The sequence below is a fragment of the Drosophila mojavensis genome, unplaced genomic scaffold, assembly GCF_018153725.1.
Source record: "Drosophila mojavensis isolate 15081-1352.22 unplaced genomic scaffold, ASM1815372v1 contig_136, whole genome shotgun sequence".
Classification (NCBI taxonomy): Eukaryota; Metazoa; Arthropoda; class Insecta; order Diptera; family Drosophilidae; genus Drosophila; species Drosophila mojavensis.
In genome coordinates, this window is record NW_025318667.1 from 10,212,103 (window position 1) to 10,233,488 (window position 21,386).

At 43.9% G+C, this 21,386-nt stretch overlaps 1 protein-coding gene across 1 annotated transcript; it reads left to right on the forward strand.

Annotated features, from left to right (window-relative positions):
• Positions 1–8,469: 8,469 nt before the first annotated feature.
• Positions 8,470–19,790, forward strand: LOC6585136 (mucin-19). Its single transcript, XM_002010739.4, has 6 exons — positions 8,470–8,600; positions 9,281–9,423; positions 15,507–17,077; positions 17,190–17,342; positions 18,141–18,854; positions 18,925–19,790. Exons 2-6 carry the CDS (start codon positions 9,410–9,412, stop codon positions 19,152–19,154), a joined length of 2,682 nt encoding a protein of 893 aa, XP_002010775.3. The 5' UTR covers positions 8,470–8,600; positions 9,281–9,409; the 3' UTR covers positions 19,155–19,790.
• The last annotated feature ends 1,596 nt before the right edge of the window (positions 19,791–21,386 follow it).

Consider the following 21,386-nt stretch of genomic DNA (forward strand, 5'->3'; position numbering starts at 1 on the left):
ATCGATGATCATGTTGCTTGACTGCTGAACATTTGCCAACTGCGGCAATAATGTCAAAGTGTTAAATGCCATTTAAATTAAAAGTCAGAAAGCAAATTGAACCCGAGGCGGCTCACGAGTGTAGGTGTCTAGATGCCACAGAGGTGTGTGGAGGGACTGCTGCTGCTGCTGCTGTTGCTGGTTTTTATGGGCAGGGGGTAAAAATGTTGTTCACCTTTTACAGTTGGCTCCAACGGGGATTTGCTGTGGCTCAGATCTGTCTGTCAAGTATGTTGTTGGTGCTGCTAGTGGTGCTGGTGGTGCTGCTTCTTCTTCCTCAGTTGTTTGCTGTTCCACCTGATCGCCACACACACTGACACACACACACACACACACACACACACACACTCGCTCGCTCGCTCTGTCGTATGCAAATGCCAAATGCTCGCATCAGGTTTTCGCCTGATGGGGGGTAAACCACAGCCACACTCTCTGCCTCTTTCACTCCCTCTCACCCCATCTCCCTCTCTCTCTCTCTCTCTCTCTCTCTTTCTTGCTGTCTTTGTGTATACACACCTCTGTCTCATTTGCAGTTATGCTTTGGTCCGCACAACTCAATCTTTGAATCGTTTTAATGCCATTTTATGTAACTTCGAGGCTGCGCTGCCGGCGTCGCTGTCAACGCTAGCGGCGCAGTCAGACGCCGTGACTCAATTTCAAGTTAAACAATTTTAAATTAAACAAATTTTGTAATGAAAGAGCAGCAAAAAGGAAACAACAACAACAACAACAACAACAGCAGCAGCAACAACATCTTAAAGTGGGTCAAAAACTACAGCGCGATTAAATAGTGAAATAACGAATATGTGAATACGAATACATGTATTCGTAGTCGCACTCGTATTCGCATTCGAATTGCGACCAAAACTTGATTATAATTTAATAATCAATATGAGCGGTTTTTTTTCTTTTTTGTGTTTGTGCACTTGGAATTGAGACATTGCTAGCGGTATTTCAATGGCGCAGTGATTGATTGATTGACGCCTTGATTGAGTCAGCCAGCTAACTGCATTGCGGCCAGCGATCAGACGGCCTTTCAAGAGATTTATGCCTCAACTGCGGCTTGACCCAAACACACAAATTCCAACTCGATTTGATGAATGATGATGTACGACGCTGCAGACTGTGACTTATGATTGATGATTGATGCACAGAGCCACACGAATCAAGTAGTACTATATTGATATATAGACATAGATAGGCAGATATATAGATAGATATAGATAGGTATATAGATGAAAGCTTTTCCTTTACTCCCATTAAATTTGATATATGTTTATATTGGGTTTCTATTAGGTCTATTATATATTTATCTAGTTCTTTGCTAGCCTAGCATAGTTTTTAATTATTATATAAAATGGCGGACTTTACTGAATATTTTAACAGCTAAATATTATCGATAACTTAAAGAGCCGCTATCGAAAATAGCATCACTCTGGCTGAGTCAACTTATAACTCCATTTATTATTCAGTTTGCTCACATATATAAACAGTAATTTATGCTAGTCGTGCATTCCTGATCAGGGCAATTAAGGAACAGTATTTTGTTTCGGCATTTTCTTCAGATATTTTATATTTTATATATTGTACATATATATACAATCATTAAATGCATTAAGATTTGTCCTTCTCGCTTAGATCTGCTTAGTATGCAGTTGCGTTCGCTTCCTTTATTTATTTAGTTTTTTTCTTTCTGCTTCTTCATCGAGTTTTGATGAGCTGCTCTATAAATAAGTATATGATTGAAAAGACCTCCAGATGAGCAGCCAACTTAATTATGCACTACTCGAACTTTAATAGTGGGGTCCGTCTGATGGAATAATCAAGCACAGAGATCTACGGAAAAAAAAGCCCCTAGACCGGAAATCGTGGAAACGCCATTGAAGGTCACAGTTCAGCGCCAGCGCAGCCCAGACAGAATCAGCTTGAAGTTTGTTTTGCAAAAGTGAATCATTTAATATCAGCCTACATACAATGTGCGAGATCTATCCACATCATGATCGTCATAGCTGCTGTCGTGAGTCTGTCAATTGTCGCCCCACACACGCATGCGATGCGTGCCACAAGGTGAGGTTCTCGAAGCTCTGCACGTTCATTGAACCCCGGGCTGCAGGGAGGGGGGTACGATCGGTAAGGTCCGTTGCGGCACTCCCCAAGAACAATCAACATGCTTCAACGGTCAATAAAAGCCCACAAAAATAAAGAAGGAATGAAAAAAGAAAGAATTAATTATATATACTATATATAAGAAAAAAGTGCTATAAAACTGAGAATAGAGTGCCATGGAAAAGTTGATCAACTACTAGCATACCCTATGGAATTAATGTAGCGTTGCTGGTAGAGTAGGGAATCCGGCTCAGGCATTATAAAGTAGTATAAATGTAGGTGCTATGAGACAGATATAGAAAGGGACGAGAGAGAGAAAGGGGGAGAGAAGATATAGAAATAAAGAGAGAGAGAGAGAGAGAGAGAGAGAGAGAGAGAGAGAGAGAGAGAGAGAGATAGAGAGAGAAAGTGGGAGAGAGAGAGAGAGAGTGACAGACAGATGTAATTCATGAGAATCGCATAGTAGAGCCTTGCTTAAATTCATCAGATTTGAGAAAAGCTTTTCATACACACAAGCATAGATATGTTAACTCGATCAATCTCTATCTACAGCAAATAATATTTACAGGGTATACCACAAAGACCTGCAAAGCAATAAAGAAGTATTTTAAGACGAGACAAACAATATGCGAAGACAACGGGACAACGGGACACGGGACACTGGACACTGGCGATGGGGAATGAGACAACGGGACTGGGGAGAATGGAGAATGACCATGAAGTGTGTGTACTGGCAGGGGGCGAGATGGGGAGGAGAGTGCAGGAGGAGTGAATACCAGAGAGAGGGGAACTGTGAAGTGTCTGAAGTACTACGTGTTCCGATTTTGCGAGTGGATTGCGGTACGCTTCTTATACAAGTATGGATGAAGCGAATGGGGCGAGGGAGTCGCACTTTGGATGGGGGCACTTAATTTTGGTTAAATGTGCGTGCGTGTGTTTTTCTTGAGTGTTGGTAGAGTGTTTATAACTTTGGCCGGTGTCTGCGTTGTCTCCTCCCGTCTCCCTCTCTCTCTCTCTCTCTCTCACCCTCTCTCGCTCTCCGTGTGTGTCGACTTTTGGTGGAGATTCGGGTATTTCCTGATTGCTTTCTGAACAGCAGCAGCAGCAGCACAGGAGGAGGAGGAGGAGGAGGTGGAGCACAGCTCGCTCACAGCTCTTGCATAATAATTGACAGTTATAAATTTTACTTGGCTTCACATGCGACGACCAGATTTATAGAGAGAGAGAAACAGAGCGGGCGTCGAGCGGGAGCTTCATGAGGAGCGGGCGGGCGGGGGCTCTGCAGGCCGGTTAATTCTTTTGGCTTTTGTCCAGCTGCCGCTGTTACCTGCGCCGCGGCCGCGGCCACTGGCCACTTATCACATTTAACGAACAGCTGCCCTTGCCACCGGCCCGCCCTCTGTCTACATGTATATACCGCCCCTCCTCCCTCTGACCAAGCTGTATGCAAAGTGTTTTTTTTTTTTTGGGTTCAGCGCAGGGCTGAAACAGGCATTGGAACTTGGATTGTTATTGGGTTCGGTATTGGGTTTGCATTTGGTTTGGTACTGAGCTTGTTTGGCTAACGTAGACGGCGCAGTCGACGCAGACGCAGATGGCGTCGGCGTCGGCGTCGGCGTCGCTCCGCTGCCTACGTGCGACTCTTTTGGAGTGGCTCTTGGCGAACACCAAGCAACGATTGCAGCGCATTAACATTCCACGTTTGCCACTCCTGTTTATTTATACATCACACACACACACACACACATGCAAATACACTCTCAGCTTGTCTTCAAAATAAGAGAAAAAGAAACTGTTGAATAACAGTTGTTGATTTTTATTATTTTGGTACTTTTTACTTTTTATAACAACTTTATTTTATTTCGTATGCCTGACACTAGTGTGTGTGCATGCGTGTGCGTGTGTATGCGTGTGTGTGTCGGCTAAGTTCCCTTTGGCCTAATAGCAGCCGCAACAGGGCACAGCGACAACAGTTTGAGTGTCATATTGTTGAATTCTTATAGTTGTTTTCGACTTGCAGGCAGGAAGGGGGCGTGGCAAAGCCCATTCAATTCGACATGCGTGCTTAACACAAGTCTGCCGTTAGTTGGGCCTAGACTCTTGTCAGTGGGGGAAAACCCAAACAAACGCCATTGCATTGCGATGTGATAAATAAAGCCAAAGATTTAGCTGAATTCCAGCTAAAAAATAATCCATTTCTCATACATTTTTATGCCTTCGCAGAATTCATAAACTTTGTCACGAGCTCTCTTAAAAAGAAACACGAAAACGTCACTTGAACTCGAGAAGCTTAGAAGTGTTTCATCTGCCTCAAAGCATTTGCTGAATACGAAGAGGGCTTTGAGCACAAAGCTCAGGCTCAGTTAATTTTGTAAAGCTCCTCAAAAAGCTTACATAGCCAATTATATATGCAGAAGAATCCCGATAATTCGAAATGGCAAGGGGTTCAGTTTTTTTTTTCTCGATTTACACAGAAATTGAAATTGTCGAGAATTATTGGGAACAAATTTCTTTGAAGGGAATAGCATTTTCTTCTATTTATCCCAATTTTCAATGTAGCGGGGTACAAATAATCGAGACTCGACTGTATTATTAATTTGACGCTGCAAGGTTCCATGTGTTTTCGGTCTACAATCTCAATCTCAGGTAATTTGTTGCTAAAGATATTAGCCTTAATCATTTGATTCAAATTAAAGTCAACTCTCTTCGTAATAGTTTGTCACCTCAGGCTCAAATAATTCTCGTCTTCACCGAGTTAATAAACTACAAAGTTGCTGCGAATTTTACAAGATTATAATTGTTTGCATTGTCTCGAGTGTCCTTCGAATATGAGCACGCACTGTCTCTCTCTCTTTCTCTCCCTCTCTCCCTCTCTCTCTCTGTCTGACGACATCCTGGATGCATTGTTGTCTGTTAACTTGGCTCGCATCGTGGCTGGTAACTTGATCAACGTGACCTCGACATAACTTGGCTTGACTCATTGTCATCTTTGCCCGACTCAACTCTCGTCTCTCGACTGAGTTCTGGACAATCAGCAGGCGACGATCACTTGAAATTTAATCACCACCGCCAGCAACGCCATCGTCAAGGCCAAAAAAAAAAAAAAGAGTAAAAAGAGCAGCAGAAAACTGCGCCGTAATAATGAGAGGGGGAATGCGAAAAGAAAAAAAAAAACAGAAAAAAAAAACATGAAGAGGTAAAAACCCAGTTCCCAAATTACATGATCATATTTGGGCAGAGGCATATTATGTGTATGCATATAAAGATTTTGCCAAGAGTATCGCTTCCCGGTTCGCTGGCCCAGCTGCACTTTTCGTTGTTGTTGTTGCTTTTGTGAAGCCCTCGCTGAAGACGCCAAAGAATTTATTTCGATTAAGTTTTCATTTGAAAAGTGTGTTATCGATCAGTGCTAATTAGCAAATCGATTGATCAAGCAATCAAAAACGATCGCTGGGAGGAAAATTTGACTTATTTTTAAACCTGATTTCAGTTTGAACGAGTTTCAAAAGCAAATTTTAATGGGAAATAAAACTAAACAAAAATTTGTATATTACGTTAGATACGCTGAAGCATGCAAAATATTGAGGAATTCGAATAGGCTACGAGCCGGTTCGCTTTCAGCTTCAAATTCCATTGCCGATTACCACAAACAGAAGCCCAAGAAGAAATGCTTAAGGTGCAAAAGCAACTCGAATCTTACGCGAACCTGTTACTAAACTAAACCGGAACCATAACTGATCTCATCCTAGTCTTTGCTTAAAGCTTATTCTTCAAATTATGAATGCCCTGATCAGAACTAAAACATAGATCGAGTCTTGAGAAGATCTTTACATTGAACTGAACTACATTTTAAGCCTTCATTTCAGCTGAATCAAACTTGACTCAACGTCAAGTTAAGTCTGATAAGAACCAAATATTAAATCTTGAATATTCGAATCATATTGAACCACAGGTGAAATAGTTTTCCAGCAAACCCTTTCTCCCAACTGATCTCATCCTAGTCTTTGCTTAAAGCTTATTCTTCAAATTATGAATGCCCTGATCAGAACTGAAACATAGATCGAGTCTTGAGAAGATCTTTACATTGAACTGAACTACATTTTAAGCCTTCATTTCAGCTGAATCAAACTTGACTCAACGTCAAGTTAAGTCTGATAAGAACCAAATATTAAATCTTGAATATTCGAATCATATTGAACCACAGTCGCCCTAATGCGATCAGATGTTATGACTTTATAGAGCACATACATAAAAATATGTATAGATACTGATAATACATAAGTGTAACTGTGAACCAGTTCACTGAGGCGCCATTGGCTGGACTTTCAAATATTGTGGCTCATAACCCGAATCCAGATACAATTATTCAATAACAATAAAAATGCCCAAGATTAAGTTTCCCAGCTGAAAGATCACATTTCACGCAAGGCACTTGATAAGCTTTTACACTGAACCAGTTCAGCGAAGACAATTTGCCGAACGAAAGTGCATGTTGCAGAAGAAGCGGCTAGCTCTGAGGCATTTCACTTTTCAGCAGAGATAGTGTCGGATAGAGATACGAAAAGAGAGGGAGAGAGAGAGAGAGAGGTAAAGAGAGAGCTAAAATTGTGGCATAAATGATAAAAATTGCATAAATAGGCAAATGAACAACGGTTAATCAATAAGCCAAAAGATTGAATAATAATATTTACAGCAAAAACAACAGCAACAACCACAACAACAACAACAACAACAACAAAAACAAACTTGGGATTGCGCGAGTTGGTCAACTTGGTCAACACGCAGCTGGCAAAGCCGGCCGGAGTTGAAGCCAAATCTTTTGGCATAATTTACATGACGATCATCTGCGCTGATTGCCGGATTCGAGTTCGTATTTTGTATTTTGTATTCGGGTTTTTTTCTGGGCTCGGCTCGGCTCGGCTTGGCTCGGCTCGGGTCGGGTTGGCTTTGGTGCTGTCCTGCTAATTGCAGCTAAAAGCGTAGCAAAGCAGCGGCCAACGCGTCGTATGCGTAATGCGGTTAAACAACGCTGCCAGTGAACATGCCGATGTCGCTCTTTAATGATCATTATGATAGCTAGCTGCTGCTGCTGCTGCTGCTGGCGATGATGATGATGACGACAAACGGCCTTGAGGCCAGCAGCAACGGCAGCAACAGTTAACCAGTTTGCGCTTATGAAATAACTGCAAAGAAAGACAGACTAGAGTAGGAGAGACAGGGAGAGAAAACAGAGAGACAGAGAGGGAGAGAGATTAATGTCGCTGTATGTGTGTATGTGTGTGTGTGTGTGCTGCAACTTAGCGCATGGCGAAGTCTTGAAGTCAAGCAGCGCGTCGTGCTGCAGAGAGCACCCCGAAATGCAAGTGAATGTCGCTGGGTTTTGCCCGCAGCAACAACAATCAGAGCGACGGCCAACAGCAGCAGCAGCAGCAGCAATCGTGGTAGCAACAGCAATCGTAGCAGCAACAGCTGAAACAGCAACATTAACAGCAACAGCAACGACAACTCAAGCAACAGCAACAATAATAAAGTAACAATTCATGCCAGAGCAGCAGCAACAACTCTGCGCAACAGCAACTGCAATGACAATAAGCAACCAGCAACAGTAGATAGGTCAACAGCATTCATAACAACAAGAGCAACATCTGCAGCTATAGTAGCAACAGCAGCAACATCTGCAGCTACATGAAAACAGTTCAGGCAACAGCAACAATTACAGCTGAAACAGCTAACAACAGTAGCAGCAACAACAACAGCAGCAGCAGTAGTAATAGAAAGAGCAGCAGCAGCAAGAGCAACACCTACAGCAGCAACAGCTATAGCTAAAGCAAGATCAGCAGCAACAACTTGAGATAGAGCAGCAGCAACAACAACCGACAGCTACAGCTACGATACAAGGCAGCAAAAGCAACGGCAATCAGAGCAATAAAAGCAACAACAACAACAACAACTTCAAATAGCAACGGCAACATTAGCAAGTGCTGCAGCTAAAACTGAACTTCCTAGTATCGATGCAGCGCCATTGAAAAATGGCTACATATCAGAAAGTATGGCACGACAGCAGCAGCAGCAGCAGCAGCAACAGCAACAGCAACAACGACAGCAACAACAACAGCAGGTGTGAATGATTTAGTGTTAACATGGCCATAAGTAAAGCCAAAACTCCTGCCAATCGAGCTGCTGCTGCTGCTGCTGTCTCTGTTGCTCTGGTTTCTGCTGTTTACGTCGCTGCTGCTGCTGCCGTCGCTGTCGCTGCTGCTGCTGCTGTCGGCGATCGCTAGCAACGGCAACGGCAACGGTTTTCGATGTCTGTTGCGTTCATCATTTTGCCATTTCACGTTCAGCTGGCAGCGAAATCGAAAGTGATTGCTCCGTGAGCTGCGAGCCAAGATCGAAGTTGGAACATTTTTGAAGATCGTAGAAGACGAGGAAGAAGAAGCGCAACAGTTCACAAAGTAAAAATAACAAAATTAATAATAAAAAAAAAATTAATAAGGAGAAGAAAAAATCCAGTAAAGTTAAATTAAATAATAAAAAGACGAACACGAACCGACGTTAACATGGTACAAATGCAGAGTGTGCGTGGATTCGTGTGTGTGTGTGTGTGTGTGTGTGTGTATGCGTGTATGCGTGTGTGCATGTGTGTGTAGGTTTGGCCATATAAAGGCAGCCGCTACAAGTGCCGCGACTTCATTGCAAATGCGACGCGAACAAAAAACAAAACTACAAAAATTTTCACAAAATTTTCAAATTTAAGAAAATTTTAAATGTGTACTGAAATTAAATTTAAAAACAGATAGATTCTTTATTTTAAATATTTTTTTTTTTTGTTTTCGTTTTAATTAAAATTAATTTGAAGCACACACACACACACACAGACACACGTACGCACACACATGCAAATAGTGTAATTGATTTTTGTGCTCAATAACCAGAAATAAACAAACAACGAAAAATGTGAAAAGTGAAAGTGCAACCATGTGAATAGTAACAACAACAACAACCACAACGAGTAAAAAAAATCAACAAATAAACAACAACAATTGATGGCCAATGTTGCATTTAAGTTGGAGGCAAAAATCAAATTTAATTTTTTTTAATTGTTTTTTTTTTTCCTTTTTTTTTTTTTGTATAGTTGAACATTTGACTTTCAGCAGTGTAAATTAAATAATTAACAACAACAATCAACATTCAATAAAAAAAAATAGCTGCAGCGCAGGTGCCAACACCAACAACATCAACAGCAACAACAACAGAAATCAAAATGCTGCTCAAAATGTGAGTATGAAGAGAAGAAGAAGAAGCGTATATAGATTATTTAATGTACATACTTCCCTTGTTGCGGTAGCTTTTTTGTTTCATTTTTATTACTTACATAAATTTTAATTTTTAATTTTTTTTTTATCTGAGCTTGAATATATTTTTGATTATCTTATACTTGAGCTTGAATTTAATTTTTAATTTGTCATATTTAGTCTTTAAAATCCATTAAAATTCTAACAGATATTGTTTTCACGAACAATAATTCGAGTTATATATTTGACCGGGCATGGACGACCGGCAAATATCCTATACATACGTAGGCCTATCAAATGTTAGGGTATTAAATAATATTGAGTTAAGATCATTTAAGTACAGCAAAGGGAATAATCTACACAGCATTAAAGATAGCTGCATTCGACTGTAGATAGTTTAATGGGCAGGCACATGCATACAAGCATGCAGACATACAAATATACATGCACACATACATACATGCATACATACATGCATATACACATACATTTATCACTTCCACAATTCGTGACAAGTTTTATATATTAATATCATATAAGTAAAAAAAAATTCTGTTACAGTATTAAAAAAAAAAATGCTCATAAAATATTGAATATTAAAAGTCATAAAAGCGTTGAATATATCAAAGGGTCATGGTGTAATGGATGAAAGAGATAATCATTTAATATTAATTAAAAAGGTTTTAGCCAATTGTTCCATTAATAGGACTCATCGTCAGCACACACACCGATACACACACATACGCATGTATTGTATCATAAAGACTATTGATCCAACCTTGTCATAGATAAACCTAGCTCCCCACAATGCTCAGCTTATATAATTAGTACACAGATCAATGTACTACTGATTCAGTACTCAGAGACATAAATACCCTTCTGACGTGCTCTTATATACATTAAATTCGATAGCCCTAGCTCTGCTCAAAGCTCAGTTCATATAGTTAGTACCGAACTCAAGGTATTTATCCAGCCGACCTTGACGTAGATGCCTATCTTATGCGTTCAGCTATGTCTGTACCAAATTTGATAAGCCTCACTCTGCCAAATGCTCAGTTCATATAGTTAGGCCCGAGCTGGGGCTAGCTAAAATATGCAAAACATCAAATATACATTTCTTATGGGCTTGCATCTAATTAGGCATGCATACGTTTCGTAATTTACTTGCATATAAATACAAAAACATGCCCTGGACAAGGTTAACAACAGGTTTATCTTTCAAATTTTTCAAATTAAAATAATCATATATTTATTTATTCATTTAATACAATATGAAATGCTTTTTTGTTTTCTTCTTTTGTTTTTTTTTTTTTTTTTTTTTGTGAGCCAAAGACTAAAAGCAAACGACCTTCAATATGATAACTAAAAATTGGATTTATCATAATTTTCAAAGATAAGAAGATAAAGCGTACGAGAAACTATTAAAAAAGCAATCAAAACTTTTGGTCGAAAAAAAAAACTGAGTTCAATTTTTATTATATATATGTTTTTTAGCGCTTGTCCATTAGACAAACTTTGCCTTAAATAGCTTTTGGTAATTCACAGCTACGAGCGATGGCCGAGACACGCCTCTACACACACACACACTCGCACACACACATACTCTTTCGTGCACACCTTCACAATCTTTTGAGCACATTGCGTATACGCAACGTTTGACCAAGTTTATGGCTGGCTGCATTCCGCACCTCAGTTATTGGCTGCAGGAGCTGCTTTTAACAGCCCGACTGGCCAGAGTGGCTGTTTACACACACACACATGCACACACACACACACACACATACATATGGTTAAAGTGTGCACAACAATGTTTGAAGCTTTAGCTAATCCATCCGGCTTATGATGGCGCGGCAGTGCCCTGCCTTCCCTAGTCCGCATGTCATGTGTGCTCACAATGTAAGCAGGGCATAAAAATTTCAGAAGATGCTGCGGCAAGGGTGTGCATGTATGTGCGTGTCTCTCTCTCTCTCTCTCTCTCTCTCTCTCTCTCTCTCTCTCTGTTGCACAGTGAAAACAGCTCATGAATTTGGCATGCAGATTGTTGGCCTTGCTTGAACAAGTTTTTGCTGTTGGCAGACTGCAAGACAGACGGACGGAGAGACAGACAGCTAGTCAATCAGCTAGTTAGTCAGTCAGTTAGTCAGTCAGTCAGTTAGTCAATCAATTTAATATGACTGCAGCGTGGCAGCGTGGACAGCCCAAAAGCCTCAGCTAATTGCGAAGCCAAGGCAGACGGAGTGATGCTGTGTCTCGCTCGCACGCGGGCGTGACAAAAGGTCACTTAGTCAGCCAGACAGACTGCATGGCCGAAAGCGAAAGAAGTCAAAAACCTTTTGGCCAAACCGACACAGCCAATAATGCAATAAGGCAACAGCAGCAGCAGCAACAGCAGCTGAAGAAACCCAAGCCAAACTTATTTTACATTTCATGGCTCTGTTGTTTGTTGTTGTTGTTGTTGTTGTATGCTTCAGTGCGCTTCCAGCGCTTGTCGCGACGTCAGTGGCCTCCAAGTGGCGTCTATAAAATACACACATCATACACACACGCACACATATGCAGCACACATCGACAGCCGCCGCCAACGCAGCCGCCGCATCAAATGGCCAAAAAGAAACCGTCAAAACGCATGCGCAGCGGCTGAAGCAAAAACACACACATGCACACACACACACACATTTGGAATTGCCAAATGTGAAATACAAATTGCATGCCACACCCGCTAAGACAGCTGAGCAGCCGGCACCGCCCCACACCTCACGCCTCCCGCCTCCTGCCTCCAGCCGCTGCAATTGGCAATTGGCAATTGGCCTTTCCAAAACGGGCTCGAAGAAGACAATGGAGCTAAGACTTTGGCCTGTGTCTGTAGCGGCTGGCGCATTCATAAAGTCAAACACTCATACACTCACTCACTCGCTCACTCACTTACACACTCACACACTCACTCGTCCATTCACTCAGGCATTCAGTTAGTCAATTGCACATTCGCCTGGGCCCAACGACGAGTACCCCTAAACACACTTACACTAATAGTGCTCAGTGCCCCGTTACTTGACACACACACACACACACACAGACATGCAAACACACACTTGTAGGCAGTTAATCAGTCATTCACATTCACAGCACTTTGTTAAGTGCTCTCTGACATTGTCAGAGACAGTGGGGCAAGGCCAATAGAATATGCTATGAAATTTCTCAATTCCTTGAGCGAGAAAAAAATTATTTGAATTGAAAATATTTCTACAAAGTAGAATGTTGAAGCGGAAGTGAAAGTGAATGCAATTATTAAATGCATAAAGGGGCGTGGTCAACCTTGCAGTAAATCGAAAGGCATATGACAAATAGTTAGGCAGAGAGAAAGAGAGAGAGAGAGAGAGATAGGGAGGTGAGGTAAGCCGACAAAGTCAATTAACTGGCATACATAATATGTAAATGTATATACAAACAGTGTGTGTTACTGAAAATCGAACACCTATGTAATATGCATTATTTAGAGAATAAAAAAAATTTTTTTTTTAAATGTAAGAAAATATTTCAAAATTAACATGGGCTTATTAATAAGTTTACTTTATATTAAAATAAAATATACACGAAATTTAAGTTAAAAATATTTTTTTTAAATCTTCTTCATCTTCAGCATCGTTCATTGAAGATCGTATATATATTATATAGGACACAATTAGCACCCTTATTAAGCAATCAATGACATATAGCTACATTTTTAAATACTGGTTATCCGTATTAGTTATCCTTCCATTTTGTGATGAATCACATATACTTTAACGCTTCAATCACTCTTTATACATCGTAATTGATGGTGATGATGATTTCCCTCAAGCAGTTATTAGAGCTTCGATATGCTCAGCAAGCACAACTCGCGCATTGTAGCGGATGTACAATTATGTATTTCCCTTTTGGGCATGCTCATGCCACGTTGAGCACATGTGTCGTACCACTGTGCGTTGGCCAAATTATTCCACACTTGTGCTGCCGCTGCTGCTGCCGCTGCTGCTGCCGCTGCTGCTGCTGCTGCTGCTGAGAGAGGCGCGCTGTGCGCATTGTCACCTCATGCATAACATGGCCAAGAAGTCGGACAACTGCCCTAAGAAAAAAGCAAAAGCAATCGAGAAACGCCAAATTTTTGCTTTTGCTTATGGCCCACCTGCCCCACGCCGTAGCACCCCTCGCCCCATCGCTCTTCAAACAATTTGCTGAGTGATGTGTGCAGACATAATTATAACTTTTCTTGGGCGCCATTGTTGCTGTTGCTTGGGCTATTTGGGCTGCCTTTGATTGTTGCTGCTGTTGCAATTAAAATAAGTTGAAGTTGTCTACCTTTACAACGAGCTGTTGCTGCCGCTGTTGCTGCTGCTGCTGCCGCTGCTGCTGTTGCTGCCGCTGCTGCTGTTATTGTCGAAACTTGTTTGAGTGAAAAACAAGAAACTAAAAAACTAAAAAAAAAAAATCAAAAATGTTAAGCGAACGGCTTCAAACAACGCGATGCCAACTGCACATAATTCAAAATGTTAAAAGTTATCGTCAAGAGCGTGCAGAGGGTAGAGCCATATATCTGTCATACACACACACACACACACACATACATGCACATGTACTTATATCGATCCGAGCCGTCCTCTGCTCTTTAAATATCGCATGGAGTCAGTCGTGTCGAGCTGGTTGCCGGCTTTGGCGTCTGGTTTCTACGAACGAAATCGAAATTGAAATCGAAATCGAAATGGGTTAACACCTATGGCAGGGAACCGGTTCCAGTTCACATTTGAACACGCTCACAGTTAACAGATTCCTGCCGGATTCGCCCTCTGGTCACTTCACTTTAGGTGGTTTGCCTTGAGCATTCTCTGGCTCCCTCCCTCTCTCCCTCTTTCTCTCTCTCTCTCTCTCTCTTTCTCTCTTTCTCTTTATCGCTTTCGCCTCTCACTCTTTACTTTATTAGCATTTTCCAGCTATTTACCTATCCATTTTGTATGTTGAGTGCATTGCAATGCGGATTCGCAAAGCCCAATGAACTATTGCTGCAATTGCACGAACAACGAACCAAGATCCGTCCGTTAGACAAGGCGATCGCATGCGCAACACCACAGATACATCAACGTAGACTGATAGAGAGGGGGGAGGGGGGAGGGAGACGCTGATCGCGATCACAGTTGGTAAACGTTTTGCCTGCCAGACAGCATGGCTAATGAAATTGTGAAAGGTATTTCGAGACTCAGACAACAACAGCAAATGATGCAGCACAAAGACTCTTCGTCTATGGCCCCAAACATGATCAGTCATTACAAGCACGCGATGATCTTGGGCTAAGCCAAATCAATCAGCACTTGGACCGTAAGCCACACCAATCTTTTCTTTTGTTTGCTTCGTTTCTCTCTCTCTCTCTCTCTCTCTTTCTCTCTCTCACTCTTCATATTGGGCGTTGTTAGCTCAAATGAGTCAATTATGATCAATTTTGATTACAGCTTTAGACTTAATGAAGGGAAGTCGTGTGGGTATATCTTAATGGGAAACTAGATCAAGGGCTGGCCAATTAAAGCTTTGACGTTCGTTTGTTAAAGTTCATGTTTATTCAATTAGTTACGTAACACAAAAAAAGTCTTTGATTAGCGATATTATTTACTTCTTAGTCGTAATATCTTGTTATTTACTTTTTAGCATATGCTCTATAGAAACTACTCCTGATTGAGTATTATCTCTTTCATGTTTTCATCTCCTCTGCATCGTCTCTATTACTTGGTTCTTTATTCCTAAGTCTTTAAACTTCTAAAGCGTAAAGTCTAATGTCTTAGCCACTTTTTTCTGCGCCTTTTCTTGGCTTGCTTTATCTTGATAAACATGAGCCGCTCTTCAAACGATAATGTTCAGTCATCCCCATGATCCTCTTTAGATAGGAGAACTTCCTCCCCCTCATATGTATGTAAACCTTGACCAGTCTATCCTATCTTCTATAGTGTATAGGGCCTACCATGTCTAGCATCTCATATTTGTATGAAAAAATTTTGGGAATTTCAAAAACTTTCAACTAATGCTCAACCTCCTCCTCTTTTACAGTTGTCTAATAGGCTGCCTGGCGCTACTGGTGGCCGGCGAGGAGCTGGCTGTGGGCGCATCAGAGAAGCTTGAATCGAATGCGCCGGCGACAAGCGGGTTTGAGACAGCGCATAAGGTGCCGGAGGCGAATGCGTTGAACGATGAGGGCTTCCACACGGCGCACAGGATCAGCATTCGGGCCACAGATACGGCTGACTACTCCATGAATTTGCTGGCCACCAAGGAGCGGCCCGAGCTGAATCCAGTGCTCAGTGCGCTCATCAACGAGGACGTCATGAAGAGCATCGAGGCCAAGCGCGCCATCGAGGAGGAGGAGCTGGCCGAAGTGCGGCGCGAAGTCGAGCAAGCAGCGCTCGCCGAGCTGGCGCTAAAAAACAGCGGCGCTGGCGTCACTGAGCAGCCCGCCCTGCAGCTAACCACACAGGCAACGGCGGCCAAGAAGATAGACAATCTGGATGATGACTTGGTGGTCGATCCGCACGAGGACTTCGTCAATCAGAACTTTGCGTTGGACGGCGCTGGCAGCGAGACCAGCAAGAAGTCGCGCATCGAGATCAAGAAAGGACCCAACGGCCAGGACTACGAGTACGAGTATGTCTACTACTACGAGGAGGACGAGGATGCCGATAGCAAGCCGAAAGCGGCCATCGATACGCCCGCTGCCGTCGAGGCACCCGCAGACCTCATGCCCGAGACGCGCGGCAAGACCCGTTATTCCAACATCGATCGCAGCACCCCGGCCACGCCCAGCGAGAACAGCCTGCAGACCGGCAAGGCCAAGGGCAGGGCCTCGAATGCCGTCAGCCCCGACAACAGCGAGGACATCGAGGCGGAGCGTCTGCCCGTGAACACGCGCTTCCCCAGCCGCGGCAAGAATATCGATGTGCAGCCAACGCCGGCGCTGGATTCGCTGGAGACGGCCGCAGAGCGCAAGAAGATCAGCGTGAAGCGTCCCAGCCTGGAGCTGGTCGACAGCGAGACCTTCAACACTGACGAGAAGCAGCTGAAGGGCTCACGCAACGGCGACAAGGAGCTGAAGCCCGTGATTGCCGTCGAGCAGGAGCAGGCAGCTGCTGCTGCTGCAGCAGCGGCCGCCGCAGCCGCCAAGCAGGAGGAGGAGCGCGATATCACGGCCAAGCTGGACGATGAGACCGAGCAGACGACACCATCCATGGAGAAGGCCGCACTGGATCTCTATGCCATACTCACCAACGAGAATCTCAACAACGATGAGACCACCTCAGCGGATATGAATGACGAGACCACGCTGAGTCCCGACACCGCCAGCACCGATAGCGACGATGCGGGCCTGACCACGCTGCAGGAGGAGCTGTCCTCGACAACGACAACAACCACAACAACAACGACAACCACCACAACCACCACAGAGGCACCCACCACCACAACCACAACAACAACGACAGCAGCCCCATCCTTGTACGGCGGCAGACGGGCGGGCCTCAGCGGTCTGGCTGGACGCAATCGGTTCAAGCTGCGCGACAGCCAAGGCGGCAGCACCACCACCACATCCACCGAGGCAACACCAACGGAACCCAGCAAAACTGGCAGAAGTAAGTAGCAAGCAAGGAGTTCAGCTTTAGAAGAGCTGGTCCTGAACCAGAGCTGGTTCATTCGTAATGTAAACCCAGTTTGAAGCATTCACTAATGGATTTCTCTTCACAGATCGCTTCTCACGTCCTTCAATTGGCGGACGTTCCCGCCCTGGCGCCCGCACCACCGCCAGCCCTGAACCCGCCGCTGAGCCCGCTGCCGAAGAGGAAATCGTGGCCGCGAAGGAGGTGAAGCCCGTTAGCTCCGGCTTTGCACGTGGCAGACGTAAGTTAAAAGATGCGGAACTATAGATCCTAATCTACTGTGTAGGCTGAGTTAAATCTACAATGGAATTTATATATTAACAAAATTAGTTCAGTGAATCAAAGTTGTTTAACTTAGCAAATTTATTGCTGCTGATCGTGGAACTAGCCCGACTGGTAAACAAAGTTCCAGTTGCAGACCATTGAACTAGTCTTGTGATCATTCTTTATGACTAATGCAGATCATTGGACAAGGTCAAGTTCGTGATGGCAGAGCTAGTTCAGTAGCTAATCTTGATGAGTCAGCGGATAGAGTCAATTGCTGTTGCATTTTACTGAACTAGCTCAGCTCAATTACTAGTTCATCGGCTCACTTTATTGAATCAGCTGCCAGAATCAATTTCAGTTGCAGATTACTGAACTAGTTTCAACTCAATATCTAGTTCATCTGCTCATTTTATTGAATCAGCTACCAGAATCAATTGCACTTTGCTGAACTAGTTCTAGCTACCAGAGTCACTTGCTGTTGCAGTTTACTGAACTAGTTCAACTCAATTGCTAGTTCATCAGCTCACTTTATTGAATCAGCTGCCTGATTCAATTTCAGTTGCACATTACTGAACGAGTTCAACTCAATTGCTACTTCATCGACTCATTTTATCGAATCAGATGCCAGAATCAATTGTACTCTCCTGAACTAGTTCAGCTTCATTGATTCAGCTACCAGAGTCGATTCCTGTGCAGTTTACTGACCTAGTTCAGCTCACAGTTCACATGGCTCTAGCACAAAATTGATCCACCTCTCGCTTTCATCTTGCAGCACGCAACCGCTTCAATCTGCGAGGAGCCAGCACAACCAGCACCACCGAGAAGCCCGCCGGCGCTGAGGAGGGAGGCAGCGATGCCAGCTCCGCGGATGCCACGCCCAGCAGCACAACGGCCCGCAGCACACTGCGCAATCGTCCCGGCCTGAACCTGCGCGGACGCAGTCGCACCACCACAACGAAAGCGCCCGCCGCCGACGGAGCTGGCGCTGAGGAGGCCACCGATGCGGAAGGCAAGGCACCAGCCGCAGCAGCAGCGCCTGCGGCCGAGCACGTGCGTCCGTCTCGCTTCAACTTGCATCGCGCCGGCGGCAACCGACTGCTGCCACGCGGCAAGCTGGGACGCGCCGGCGCCACCACGGAGGCGCCCAAGGAGGCGGCCGAGGACTCGGCGGCCGACAGCAGCAGCCATCACAACGACGTGAAGGGCACCGAGGGAGCGGAGGGTGGCAGCGACTCGGCCGCCGAGAAGACTGACGAGGGCGATCAAGCGGCCAACCACGCTGGACCCGTGTCCGGCCTGAATCGCCTCAAGAACCGACCGCGCCTCAATGCGCTGCACAAGACTGACGCGGCCAAGCCCAGGGCAGCCGCCGCTGCTCCAGGAGCAGCTGCTGGCACAGCTCCCGTTGCAACAGCGCCGCGCAAAATCAATCCGCTGCTGGCCAAGCGCCGTCTGCATTTGGGCGCAGCGGCTACCTCAACCACAGGTAAAGCGCAGATAGCTCCTATACGCCTAGCCGCTTCCACTCACCTCAATTCCGTTTTCCACTTTTACAGAGGCGCCCGCTGAGAGCGGCGACGGCGCCGATGCGTCCGGCGAACAGGCCGGCAAGGAGGAGCAATCAGCGTCCGCAGCAACCAGCTCAGACGAAGCTGCCGGCGATGCGGCCAAGGAGCAGGAAACCACAGAGGCTGCGGAGGCAACCACCAAGCAGCAGGCGCGCGGCTTGGGACTGCTTGGCCAGCGTCGTCGCCTGCCCCTGCGAAAGCCAGGCACCATACTGTAAAGTCCCCTCAAATGACACAACATAAGCAGCAGGAGCCGCAGGAGCAGTGGCACGCCCCACTTCCACTTCCACGCCCCCTGCCAGTGCCACTGCCACTGCCAGAAGGCGGAAATGAAAGTTTGCAACGGATGTGGCAGTTGCCCCAAATCCTGTTCCCTAATTCCCTATATATATCCCAGCCTCTTGCCCCGCCATTCGCGCCTGCCAATCGCCTCACCCCCTTTCTGCCCCCTCTAGAGCCTTCTCTTTCATTTGCTGCTTATCCTCCTAATTGGATGGCTCGCACCATCCAGACCCAGCGATGATAATTTTTACAATTTATCCCCCATTTGCGAAATGTTTTTCTCGTACTACAAATATTTTGCACGGGCTCCCGCTCCCTGCCCGACTTTTTTGTTCAGCTCTTAAAACGCAATTAGCTTTTTACACATACAATAATTAAAGTAAAATATTGAAATATTATTTAAGTCGCCCCACACTCTCTTTGCGGAAGATGACAAAAAAAAAACACGAAAAGTCACCAAAACGAATAAAGAAACAAATAAAAGAAAATGTAAAGCAAAAGCGAAAAGCCACTTCTAGATACTTAAGTTGAATATGATCTATGAAATGAAATACATAATTTTATATATGGCATATGATATATGATAAATCAGATATCAGAAATCTGATAAATAATAGAGATGCCTCATATATGATAGATGATATATGAAATATGATATATGATTTACCAAATACAATATGTCAGTATATCACATGCCATATATCAGGTATCATATATGTATGGGATGCATCATTTTAAATATATGACAATTTCACACTTGGACTAGCCAGAGATCTTAGGGTCTCATATATGGAAAACTATGAAATTATGTGAAAACCAAGATATATCACAATACCCACTCTCCCAATACTCTCGCTCTCTCGACTATGTCTTATTATCTTTTTTTTTTTTGATACAATATAAACAAACGACTTTTAATTATATATTTTAAATAAAAAATTGAAAAATTAAAAAAAAAAACCTCGTATATATATTGTTATGTAAATTTTGTTTAACAAATTTCCAGCAATATTGGGAACAAATCGGGGTTTTTGGAAAAAATTCGTTCTCCATAATTCTCCATAATTTGAATTTCTGTGTAAATCGAAAAGAACTGATACCCTTGCCATTTCTAATTATCGGGATTTTACTGCATATAATTTAAAGATTAAATATTCAAGTCTGAGTAGACTCGCAAGAGTTTCTTGTCTAAGGACTTAGCGGACCAGAATCTAATTGGCAGCTGCTAATCAGACAAGTTGGCCGCATCGCCAATAGGGGCGAAAGCGTTGCCACCTGATTCCCGGCAATAGCCAAGCACATTGATTGCGCCATTTGGCCAAATTTGTCCCCGTCGAGAGGAAATCAACACGTGCACCGCATTCATTGGCCCTTTGGGTGCGAGTTGCGTACGTTTGGCCTGGAGAGGCAAACATTTGGCTCGCAGTCGCAGTCGGGCCAAAGTGCCGGCAAATTAGCAATTCATAAACAATCGGTCAATTTCGGTTTCGATTTCCCCCTATTCATGCACTCGACTCAATTCGACTCAACTCGACTCGACTCGAAATAACTCACTCGATGCTGGCGGACTTCAGTTTTTGGCCAACTTGCGATTGTGCGCACTGTCGAGGCAGCCGAACGCGAATGCTGAGCGCAAATTGAGCGCTTTTTGTGAGTTGAGTAATTGAGCGAAATGTACCGTTATTTTGTGCAGCACGTGCCACCAGCAACAGCGCGCAAGAGACGTAAGAGAATGCCTGGCTAGCAGATACCCTAAACACCATGACAAGTAGCCGTTGGATATAAGAGAGCTGAGAATCCATATGCGGATGGAAATACGGATCGAAAATGACAACGCATATACGGCTCGAAGCAAGCTCGATCTGATGAACGAACAGACAGGCCTACAGACATATATCTATCTATAGGAATCCATGTACAGATAAACTAGGTTGATATATATCAGCTCAGTTGTGAATGATAATCTGAGTCAATCATACCTGCTTCTACTTTTATTATATGTAAGGATATATTTATGCACCGTTTAGACATTTTCAGGAGAGTCAAAATATATAAAAATAGGGTAGGTTTCACGTTGGTTCTATTTTCTACGGGCTCCACTGACCAAATTGCCACGGCTTCATTTCCCATTATTTATACGCACAGTGGAGCACAATGAAACGAATGAC